General features: G+C 49.4%; 1 protein-coding gene across 1 annotated transcript; it reads right to left on the reverse strand.

Annotated features, from left to right (window-relative positions):
- Nucleotides 1-7,902: 7,902 nt before the first annotated feature.
- On the reverse strand, nucleotides 7,903-10,868 carry LOC124684547 (laccase-15-like). The gene is made up of 6 exons (XM_047218834.1): nucleotides 10,749-10,868; nucleotides 10,495-10,646; nucleotides 10,160-10,401; nucleotides 9,942-10,061; nucleotides 8,266-9,306; nucleotides 7,903-8,163 (listed from the first exon to the last, which is right to left on the reverse strand). The coding sequence occupies exons 1-6, from the start codon at nucleotides 10,866-10,868 to the stop codon at nucleotides 8,027-8,029; spliced, it is 1,812 nt and encodes a 603-aa protein (XP_047074790.1). The 3' UTR covers nucleotides 7,903-8,026.
- Nucleotides 10,869-11,862: the final 994 nt, after the last annotated feature.

Below are 11,862 nucleotides of genomic sequence, written 5' to 3' on the forward strand. Positions count from 1 at the left end.
GGATGTTCCTAGGATCAACTTCATGTTGGTTTTTGGCCTTGTTTAGGATCGGCTTACGAGCACCGTGCGTGGCCATCCGGCCCAACCCGGAGTAGGATGATCCGATTATGTGGTGAAAACCCTAAATCGTCGTAGATCTCATTAGCTTCATCTTGATCAAGCGGGACCACCAAGTATTCGTACACCCCGTACGGATCATGGGTGGATCGGCTCTTTGAGCCGATTCACGGGATAACCCGAGAGCCGATCGAGGCTCGTATTTAACGTTTACATGTATGCCCCGCAGGAAACTAAGCGAGGCAATCTCATCACCTTCCCGACCGGTATAGGTCAGGTGGCACGCCCTTGCACTTCGCAACGCCGCGTGTGACCGGAAGAGCATTGCGGGCCGTCGCTCGGAGGGGTCTCAGCCAGCCGCAGCTCTAGGCTCCCCCCGGCTCTACAGTGTTGACAAGGCCGCTGCCCGCCGGTGGGTTTTGGCAGTCAACAGATGGCAGCAACTACTAACATGTGAAACTCAAACATACTAGATGCATTAATCAACATGAGTAGCAGCAGCGCAAACGGTAAAGCATCCATCGCTAAAAAGATCGAGATATGTCGCACGTACCGACTAACTGCGACGCGTCCGTCTAGGACTCTGTTCGTTTTCCTGAGCTGCAAAAAGTAAGGAAAGTCTCGGCTCGAGGCTCAATCCACTCACCACGAGCGCGCGTCGCGTCGCGTCGCGTCGCGTCGCGTCGCGTCGCGTCGCGTCGCGTCGAGACGAGCGAGCGAGGAGGAGGAGGAGCGCGCGTGTAGCACTCCTATTCTCACTCACTTACTAGTGGTGGAACAACCCACCTTATAAGGTGGTCTAACTTCCTCCCAACTTTCCATGTGGACTAAACTTCCCACCTCTTGCCACTCCCTAGTGAGCTGCCACCAACTGGGCTCAAACTCACAAGGCTGCCACTATGTGGGCTTTGAGATTTATAGGAAAAACTGAAATCTAATTTGGGCCACTAAAAATGGGCCCAATATTTCAACAGCGATTTCTCTCCTCTGCCTCAAGTCGCTCTGGCTGACCTTATAACTATTTTCGAGATAACATAAAGTAATTATATCTTGTATTATGAAGTGCTCAAGATAGAGAGAACCTGGTCGGGGCTAACTCGGGACGGGAACCTGTCCTGTCAACTCGCTCCAACACGGTACTCCGATCCGTACATGTCGCGTCGTGGCAGCAAGACATGTGTATATACTACAGTAGTGCAGTGTGCTGTGTGTGCAGCGTCTCCGACTTGGTCAGAGAGAACTTTTGCCAAGCGTTCGTGGGGTAGTAGACCAAAACCGGGGAATCGACCGCGAAAATGATAGCCCAGTCGCCACCAAAAAATGAACCAGAAAAGAGCGCGAGGTCGGACGAGAGCGATGGGAAGGAACAAAGGCGGCCACGAGACCACGACGGAGGCGTGTCGACCGTCTGCTCGTCGACAGGCGCGCGGCTGGCTTTCACACGATAGCGCCTGCAGTTCCCACGACCCATTTTGGAGAGGGACACTTTGATTCCTAGATATTTTGTACTAGCAAATATGACGGTTTGTGTTTGAGTGGATTTCAGGGAACCACAACCATTTTTACGGAAATTCCACCGATCTACTTGATAATCATTCCTAGTAGTACAAAGAAGGAATGTCTTTCTTGATTTTTTTGTTACCGCGTAACCAAAACTTTTGGGTTATTCAGTGCCGAAATTCATTTGCATCCACAAATAATCCACGTCGTCCTGCTAGGCGTCCGCCACTAAATCAGGGTTGTCCTCAACGTCACCAGATGTGCATCCAACGTCCTTAACATACTTTCGCATTTTCCCTCTCGTTTTTTGACTAATCAACCCGCAGCTCTAAGCTTCTCCACTTATGATAAAAGGAGATGTCGCTTTGTTCGTGACATTCCCGATATTTACAGAAAATACACAAACGTGATGATTTACCCTAGGTACAGAATATTGCAACAAAAGTCATCACCCCGCGTACAGAAAAAAATACTATTATAACCAAATTATCACAATATTTTTAAAGTAATGCTACAATGAGTGTGGTTAAACAACATTTTTTTGCGGATTGCTTTGCAACAAACTTCTACAATGATGTTAACGTACATCACAAACGAGTACAACAGAAAAAATGTTTTTGCTGATATAAGAAAGGGGTTAAGCAACAACTTTTTTTTTGGGTGCAGATACACCTGGAACAAAAATCACTAGTTATTTCAAATAAGTGGACGTACAAAATTTTAAAATTGGATTATGGAGCGGAGTGGAAAATACGATAGGAAGGTGCAAGCCACCAGCTCTATCTTCTTTAATGCCCCCACCTCCACTCAACTAAGTGTATGTATAAAATGAGGAGATCAAGTTCTACATGTTATTGATTTTGATTCTCGTGTGTCATGAGAGAGAAATTGCCATTTTTCCTAGTTTAAAATGCTTCGGAAGATAGAAATATACTTTTTTGTGTATAAATTTGAAAGCTAAACATCCACTTATTTGTTGACTAGATATAGTTATTTGTTTGCTCAACTATAACTTAGCTCAGTTGGCACAGGGAAAAAATAGTGCGAGCTTCAATGAGACCGGAAGAAGGCGGCTAAATTGACTTTCCTTGTTAATAAGATTTTGATTTACGTGTCATTTTACTTTTTCCCTTAAGAACAACTATAAGACTATTGTTTAAACAAGATACCCAATATTTCAACAAAATAATACAAACACGAACAAGAGCAAAGAACCCTGACTAAAAAAAGGTTAAACAAGGTGTCCTTTGTCTGAATTGTTGTCTCTAGCTCCGTCCTTCCAAAAAATTCTAAATCTTGTCCAAAATACTTGATAGACAACCCATAAGTTTGAGGTGACTTTTTTGAGTATTAATTTGAGTAAAATAAACGCCGAGTTTTGAATTCAACCACTAAATATTAAGGTTTAACTTTCTCTTTTTACAGCTATTATCAGGGGGTACGGCGCTGTTGTTTATCTATTATCCGCTGCAGAGGTTCTTGTGTTCATCAAGGATTATCTAGCTCGGGTTTGAGGCGTATCGTTCATCGATCCGTTGCTTGCTGGATTCGTCCCTCTTCTTCAGGCTGCGTTCGTCACGTTGTTGGGAGGATTTACTAGCCCAGGTTCTCGCTGTGAAAGATCGGGCATCAACCTAGGAGGATCCAGTGGGTTCCTCCCTTATCAGTGTTGATAGCTTCAACTTCATCGACAGATCTACTCCTATTCAGAAGGTCTTCGCCGATCTATATGATGGTGTCACCGACCCTAAAGAGAAAAACAAAACTACAATATATCATCAAGTCTGTGCAATTGGAGATTCAAGCCGCCAAGAAGATGAAACATCAGAGGCTTTCGATGATTTGGGAAATCCATACATCGATCCCGCTGATCTCATGCGAGGATTAGGAAATAAATACGTCGGGCCTACACCTCGCGAGAAATTAAAACTTCCGCAAGCAGCTTGGGACAGAGCATCAAGAGCCATGAATGGCACAGAGCCGATGACTACCACAGCCACCGCAGAAGAGATGTAAGCATATCAATATAAACTCGCCCGTGCTGGACGAGAACTTGAAAAACAGAGAATTATACTCGAGCAAAGAAAATTCGCAGCCTCTGCATCGAGCGCGCGTAGAGCTGAATTAAGTCGACAATCAGGAACTTCGGGAGACAACCACAGAGCAGCGCGTGCAAGAGGAAGATCTCGCCTGGCGCATATACCCGAGAATGAGCGGGAGCACTTGATCCAGAATCTCGACATGTCCTTTATGTCGATAGATACAAGAGGGAACATCATCCCCAAAATACCGGAAGCAGGTGATGTCTACGCACGCTTCTATTCCTGTAGACAGTGTTGTGCCTCCAAGAGCAGAGGTTTGTAGAACAGCAGCAAGTTTCCCTTAAGTGAATCACCCAAGGTTTATCGAACTCAGGGAGGTAGAGGTCAAAGATATCCCTCTCAAGCAACCCTGCAATTACGATACAAGAAGTCTCTTGTGTCCCCAACACACCTAATACACTTGTCAGATGTATAGGTGCACTAGTTCGGCGAAGAGATAGTAAGATGCAAGTGATATGGATGAATATGAGTGGTAATAGCAATCTGAAATAAATATGGCAGCAAGTAAACATGCAGTAGAACAGTAAATAAACGGTGATTCGATATTTGGAAACAAGGCCTAGGGATCATACTTTCACTAGTGGACACTCTCAACAATAATCACATAAATAAATAACTTCTCTTTCTTTGTGCTACTTCAAACACTCTCTTGTTGGATAATAAACACCATTCATTGTGTAGGGCTATAAAAGCACACCTCAAGCCGGAGTAAACAAGCTCCACAACCTCCGGAGTTCATATTTAAGTAACCTCTAGAGTGCATAATAGACCATTGCAATTTAGACCGAGTACTAACATAGCATACACACTGTCAACAATAGCTATGAAAGGGGGAATAGATCACATCAATACTATCATAGTAATAGTTAACTTCATAATCTACAAGAGATTACAATCATAACCTACGCCAAGTACTACATGATGCACACACTCGTCAACATTACATCATGGAGGAGGAATAGACTACTTTAATAACATCACTAGAGTAGCACATAGATTAATAGTGATACAAAGCTCATGATCACATAAAGATCACATGGGAGAGAGATGAACCACATAGCTACCGGTAGAGCCCTCAGCCTCGGGGAGAACTACTCCCTCCTCATCATGGGAGACAGCGATGGCGATGAAGATGGCGGTGGTGTCGATGGAGATGACTCCGGGGGCAATTCCCCGTCCCGGCGGCGTGCCGGAACAGAGACTTATGTCCCCCGAAACGGAGTTTCGCGATGGCGGCGGCGTCCCTGGAGTCTTTCTGGAGTTTCGTCAATTGGTGTCGGGTTTTTAGGTCACGAGGGGTTTTATAGGCGAAAAGGCGGAGTCTAAGGTTGTGGATGTGCTATTGCCACTAGGGATAAAACATCAATGTTTTGTCTAAGGATATTTGTGTTGATTACATTACGCACCATACTTAATGCAATTGTCTGTTGTTTGCAACTTAATACTGGAAGGGGTGTGGATGCTAACCCGAAGGTGAACTTTTTAGGCATAGATGCATGCTGGATAGCGGTCTATGTACTTTGTCGTAATGCCCTAATTAAATCTCATAGTAGCCATCATGATATGTATGTGCATTGTTATGCCCTCTCTATTTGTCAATTGCTCAACTGTAATTTGTTCACCCAACATGCTATTTCTTATTGGAGAGACACCACTAGTGAACTGTGGACCCCGGTCCATTCTTTTACATCTGAAATACCATCTACTGCAAACTTTGTTGTCTGTTGTTCTTCGCAAACAAACATCATTCTCCACATCATACGTTTAATCCTTTGTTTACAGCAAGCCGGTGAGATTGACAACCTCACTGTCAAGTTGGGGCAAAGTATTTTGATTGTGTTGTGCAGGTTCCACGTTGGCGCCGGAATCCCTGGTGTTGCGCCGCATTACACTCCTCCGCCAACAACCTTCACGTGGCCTTCATCTTCTACTGGTTCGATAACCTTGGTTTCTTACTGAGGAAAAACTTGCTGCTGTACGCATCACACCTTCCTCTTGGGGTTCCCAACAGACGTGTGTCTCACGCGCCATCACATACCAGGCCGAGTCCACCCTGCTCCGGCCCCAATCGCCGCTGGGCCGTGCGCAGCTACCGACGTGGGCCGGAGAGGCTGGGCCGTGCACAGCAGCGCCCGTGGGCGACACCTTGCTGTCCGCCGCAAGCCGCGCCTGAGAAGCTGGGCCGTGCACAGCAGCAACCGAGGGCGACATCTTGCTGTCCGCACCACACCGCGTGGGGGAAGCTGGGCCGTCCATAGCAGCCGTGCCGCACGGTGAGCAATAAAGGGCAGCCGACTGCACAGCCAGGCCCACGTCTGCATGCCTCGATCGGCGAATACCATGCACGTCCGATTTTGATGATGACCCCACTAAGAAGATACAGGAGCCAGGGGAGGTGAGAGGGGGCGAGCCCTGACAATTGCACCAACGATGTTCTGAAACCAAGCAGATATCCCCTCAGGTTTGACGGGCTCGCCTTCGTCACCCAACTGTTCTATCACAAGTTGCCCATGTTTCCTTTTCGGGTTACTACTGGAAGTAGTAGTACCCGAAGGTTGTGTTGCTGAACCTTCTGCCTCTTGGCCAACAATGGTAGATGCTCTACGATGTCGTGGCGGGGATCGCTCATCGTTCTACACATAAAACATTATTTTTAGTATATCTTAATGTGAACAACAAACATTATTTTTAGTGAATGTGCAGGCAGACCTCATTATCTCCGTTTGGTTCGTAGGGTAAAATTGAATCATTCCATTTATGGTTGTTATTTGATGGAGCGCACGGAAAATCAGCAAACATGGCGAAAGGACCCGTCCGAGACCCATGGTTCTCCCTTAGTGGGGAACACATTTCAAACTTATGGCCCATTTTTTGCCTCCCCTCATACACACCGGATCATCCAGGTCCCCCTATGACACTTTTAATTTTCAACTGCTTAAAAATTGTCCATTGGAACTTTTATTTGTTTGTGCCAAAGTGGAATCAAAATGTTAACTATTAGAAAAACTGCAGCTCGAGGGTTCCGCGGCCCCGCGCCGCCAGGCCTTCCCCGCCGCCGTCCCCGACTCCCCCTCTCCCCCGGCCCTCGATGTCGCTCCCCGCGGACGGCAGGAGGGCGCCCAGACCCTAGCCTTCTTTGACCCCCTCCTCCGGCCTCCCCATCCGCCGCCGCCGGCGCAGGCCGTCCGGGCAAAGCCCCGTGCAGTGCCGGCGGAGCGGAGCTGCCTCTACCCGAGCGTTTGGAGGTGGGGCACAGGGCCTTCTCCTCCGGCGACGGTGCTCCTCGGCTTGGAAGGTTCCGTGGCGGCGCGGGTCTTCGGGCAGCGCAGCGATGGGCGGCAGACTAGCGATGGCGCGGCTGCTTGGCAGCGGGGCGGCGAGGTGGCGTGCGGCGGGGCTCTCTCGGCCATGAGCAGGGTCCTCCGGGGCCCATCTGGGGCTAGGCGGGCCTGGCTCGAGCGCCGCCGGACTGCTTCTAGCGGGCAGGAGATGTGGCTCGAGCTGGGGTGGGTGAGGTGGAGGCGCGCATCCAGCAACATCCCGACGGGGGCTTCACGAGCATGGACTAGGTGGGTCTGTGCTCGGCCGGGCCAGGAGGGCCTGGTATGCCCCTTGCCGGCATGTCCGGACGGGTACCGCCATTGGCGGTGGAGGCGGTTCCCTCCCGCGTGTCCACTACTTCATTGGTCCTTGGCTTCGAGATCCTCCTTTGGCTCGCTGGCCTCGGTTCGTTGGCCGCGGTAAAGCGGCGATGGTGGTTCTATAGTCGTGGTGGCGCATGTTGGTGGGCGGTGAGTTTGGTGGAGCACATTGGAGCGTCCGGGGCGAGGGTGCGAGGGTCGGGAGAAATCTCTGTCGGGTTGGCCGACACCGACGCGTTGACGCTCGCGGGTGCCACCTTTTCTTCCTGAAGGGCGTTGGGTGAAGCCCTCCTTCCTTGCCCTTGTGCGTACCGGGGGAAACCCTAGGACCAGTCCGGGTAGCAGCGTCATCGTCATCGCATGCCTTCTTGAAGGTGCTACTTGGTACGCGGCGTTTCAGAGTGCTAGGATCATGGTGGTAATTCTCCGGTGGGCGCAACGGCTACGGAACACCTTCGTTTTTGTCGATCCGACCTTTTCAGCTTTCTTTCTCTTTTCTTTCTTTCATGTTTTCGATTGTGCTGATGTCCCAGCAGTTGTACCGTGTTGTTGCTATATTAATATAGCGGGGCGAAAGCCTATTTCGAGGAAAAACTGCAGCTCTATGGGGGCTGACAAATTCACACACCCCTTGGATAAATTATCAAAAGTAATACTAAACAAACCAATCTCGTCTCTATATAATGTTGTCCAAGATATCACTCCTTTTCCTGCCACACTGGTGATCTATCGATCGCATTTCGGAAAATCTGCAGGCGGCGCCGGAAGAGCTGATTCCAATGTCGGCCCATCTTCTATGATGAACACAGCCGCCATTCCAATGGTCACATGAAGCTCGTAGTGGCAGTGCATGTACCATACCCCTGCAAAAATATACGAGAGAAAACCATGTAATTAAGATCCCATGGCAAATAGTACTAATTTCCAACTTCTCACTGGATGAACAATGCAAATTACTCATGCACCTGGATTGTCGGCGACGAACCGGACGGCGGCCCACCCCAGCCTGGGGACAAGCACCGTGTTCTTGAGCGGCGGATCCACCAGGTTGTACCTCGCCACGTCCCTCGCCGCGTCGTAGTTGTCGTGCCCCTGCGCGAGCACGAACATGTCGTGCCCGTGCAGGTGCATCGGATGGTTGTCCGTGTCCATCACCGCCGCGTTCTGGAACACCATGTCCACCACCGCGCCGTGCCGGAACCGCCGCGCCACCGCCGCCTTCTCCGTCGGCTCCAGCCACGCCTCGTTGGGTCCCCACGGGATCAGGGCGCGGTCGGTGTAGTTGAACGGCCTCGCCGGCCTGTCCGGGAGCGTGTACAGCTGGTCAAGCCCGCTGCCGTCGCCGCCGGCCGTCCCGTTGTGGCGGTGGTGGTCGTAGTAGAGCTCCTCCAGCAGCGGCGTGGCGGCCGCCGCGGCGGGGAGCTGGAAGGAGACGTTGTTCATCGTCTCCACGATGATTGACTCCTTGCTCCCGCTCCTCTTGCAGGACAGCCGGCCTCGGCGGCAGATGGAGCCCATGCGGAGCACGACGAACAGGCTCTCGTCAGCGGTCGCCGGCACCGGCGGCGAGCTCGGACGGCTCAGGCTGCTCAAGTTGCCGTGGAAGTTGAAGGAGACCATGTAGTCGTGCTGGTCAGGCATCTCCGGATCCACCGGCGGCGGCGCCTCATCGCCGTTGCCGGCGCCGACCGCGTACCGCACCGTCGCTCTCGACCGGGTCTCGGGGATCTGGATGTCGGGCTTGGGCGCCTGGCCACCGACGGCGACCATGTAGTACCTGCCGGGGGTCGCGTTGGCGACCACAAGCGCGTCCAGCGTCTCGCCGGGGCCGATGGTGACGACGTCAGTGGTGAAGGGGCGGACGTAGTTGGCGTCGGCGCCGACCACCGTGAACTCGTGGCCGGCGATCTTGACGTAGTACTCGGAGTAGAGCGCGGCGTTGACGAAGCGGAGTAGGTACGTCCTGCCGGGCTCCACGTCCAGCACGAAGCCGTCTTCCACGACCCCTTCGATCAAGTTGAATTCAAATGAACAAAAATGATAAAGTAATAACCTTTTAGCTAGACATGGACATATATGGTCCAATATTTTTCACTATATATCAGCTGGGAAGTAAAGGGAAATGGAGTAGCATATTTAGACATGGACATGCTCCGATTTTTTTGAAGTAGAATGTGTGTGTGTTTTTCGATAAGGGAACTTTATTAATCTTAGACAATTATATCAAGATGATACAATCAACTAAAATCATTTTCGACCTCTGCACAACTAAGATGCACACAACCTGTAAAAGAAAATAAAAAAATGACATGACAACATATGACATGTCGCGGCGAACTACACCACACAGTTTAATCTTCAAAACTGAACACTACCCTAGTATCACTTGGACTACAAAATAGATTCTCAAAAAACAACGCTCCAACAAGGAAACGGCGTGCAAGGGCACCACACACTATTGTTGCCACGGTCCAACTAGTCAAAGTATCCTCCTTCTTCCCAAACAGTCCAACCATAACACCCAATCTTAACCAACTTCAAACGGTCGTAAACTCTCACTATCCCACGATAATCTTATCACGAAATGCATGCTTAAAAAGCATTGCGTGTGTATTATCTAAAACACGTGATTAATTATTACCTGAGCAGTTGTAGAGATCCCCAAGCTTGCCATTGATCGTGGTTGCACTGGAGGAGTCGTCGTAGTAGCCATCCTCCATGTTCTTGGCCAACTGCGCGAGGTTCATGTTCCACCACTCACCTGTGCATGCCATGCATGACCAACATATCATTCACGTACAATTCGAGCTCAGATTCCGATCGATGCAATGCCAAATTGATTTGCAAGCAGGAATTAACCTATGACGATGGGGATCTCCCTGTCGGGCTTGGGGAATGGGTAGGTGGCGTGCCGCGGCCGGATGACGAAGGCGCCGTGCAGGCTCGCCCGGAGGCATGAGACGTGAGCGTGCCACCACAGCGTGCCTTCCTGCCCGGTGACATTGAGACGGTAGGTGAAGTTGTGGCCTGGCCGGATAGGGCACTGCGTCACCATCGGCACACCGTCGGCCCAGCAGTTGAGCCGCTGCTTCAGTCCGTGCCTAAATGCATGCATGAAATCACAAGATTAGCAAGCAAAGCACGTGATAATCAACAAGATCAGCAAAACAAAAACACAAGATTATTTGATGTACCAATGGATTGTTATGTTGTGGGGTGACTCGTTGACGACATGGACGGTGACAGAGTCCCCCTCGGTGACCTCGATCGCAGGGCCAGGGACCTGCCCGTTCACCACGGTGACCAGCGTCTCGTTGCACAGGTGTGTCATCTTCATCTCGCTCACCTATACCATCACCAGGCATATTATTGGAACAAATCAAGCACGAATCGATCGACTGATGATTGATCATCACGCATTTATGCTCGCTCTATAGTCTAAACTTACAATGAAGGTGTGCTCAACGGCGGCAGCCTCACCGTCGCTGACAGCAGCCGCCACTGCGGCCAGCACAACAATGGCCATGATGCAGAGGTCGTTGGAGGCCGCCATGGAGAGCTTTGCCATGACAGCCAAGAAGAAACATAGCTGTGTTTCTCTAGCCGCTAAACCACTTTGTATATATATAACACTATATATTCATGTGCATGCATGGTAAGTTGCATGGTAGGGTTGATGCTAGCTGGAGATAGAACACCCAAGCTGAGCGGCCGTCTGCAATGGCTGACCGGAAGAGATCAGATTGTCGGAGAGAGGAAGAATTAAAAATTAACGGGCGGTGGCGGTCGATCAACGCTACGTCGTATAGTATATATATAGTTATTTGCACCACCAACTTAACCCATGCTTTTGGTGTTGATTGTATTGTTAGTTAATCCCAAGAGATTGTTGCCAAAATGCTCTACCGGCACTGACTTTTCTCCTGAACTGAAAGTTGTTGACGACTAGGAGTATATTTTTTAAGATCAAATTCAGAGTTACGTTGTCTATTTGGTATCACGTACAGTTGCGCAACTAATCCCTTTTTATGTCTTGGTACTATGTTACTTATTAGTTCACACATCACCACTGCAAAACTCGTCTTTGTCCCCCTTTGGTCTTTTGGGAGACTATATCTTCTCTCGTACGATCGCACACGTACAGGATTCCAACTGCGTGACATATTTTGCTTGTGAATAACAACGACCATACCATTTGAATTCTCCAATTTTTCCTCTCCTCTGCTAGATGACGTGTTAACTCGTGTTCGCCGTACGCATTTTATAAAATTTACATGCGACACGCATGATGTTTCTCCCATCAACAACCACACTGTTTACACGACATGTTAATTACAAATTTTCTTAGTTTGTGATTAGCGTGGTAATTTGTAGCCTTTGAGATTAACAGTGATATGTTAGAAGACATTTTCGTATTAATGACTAGAAAGGCGCGCAGCCCACGCGATTGTGCGGCTAATACTTTGTCATGTTTTACAATCATAAGTTGAATCAAATTTAAACTACCTATGACATAGCACATATTAAGTGTATTTCAAGAAATTGTCTATTTCAATCCTTTA

The sequence above is a fragment of the Lolium rigidum genome, chromosome 1 (genome assembly GCF_022539505.1).
Source record: "Lolium rigidum isolate FL_2022 chromosome 1, APGP_CSIRO_Lrig_0.1, whole genome shotgun sequence".
Lineage (NCBI taxonomy): Eukaryota > Viridiplantae > Streptophyta > Magnoliopsida > Poales > Poaceae > Lolium > Lolium rigidum.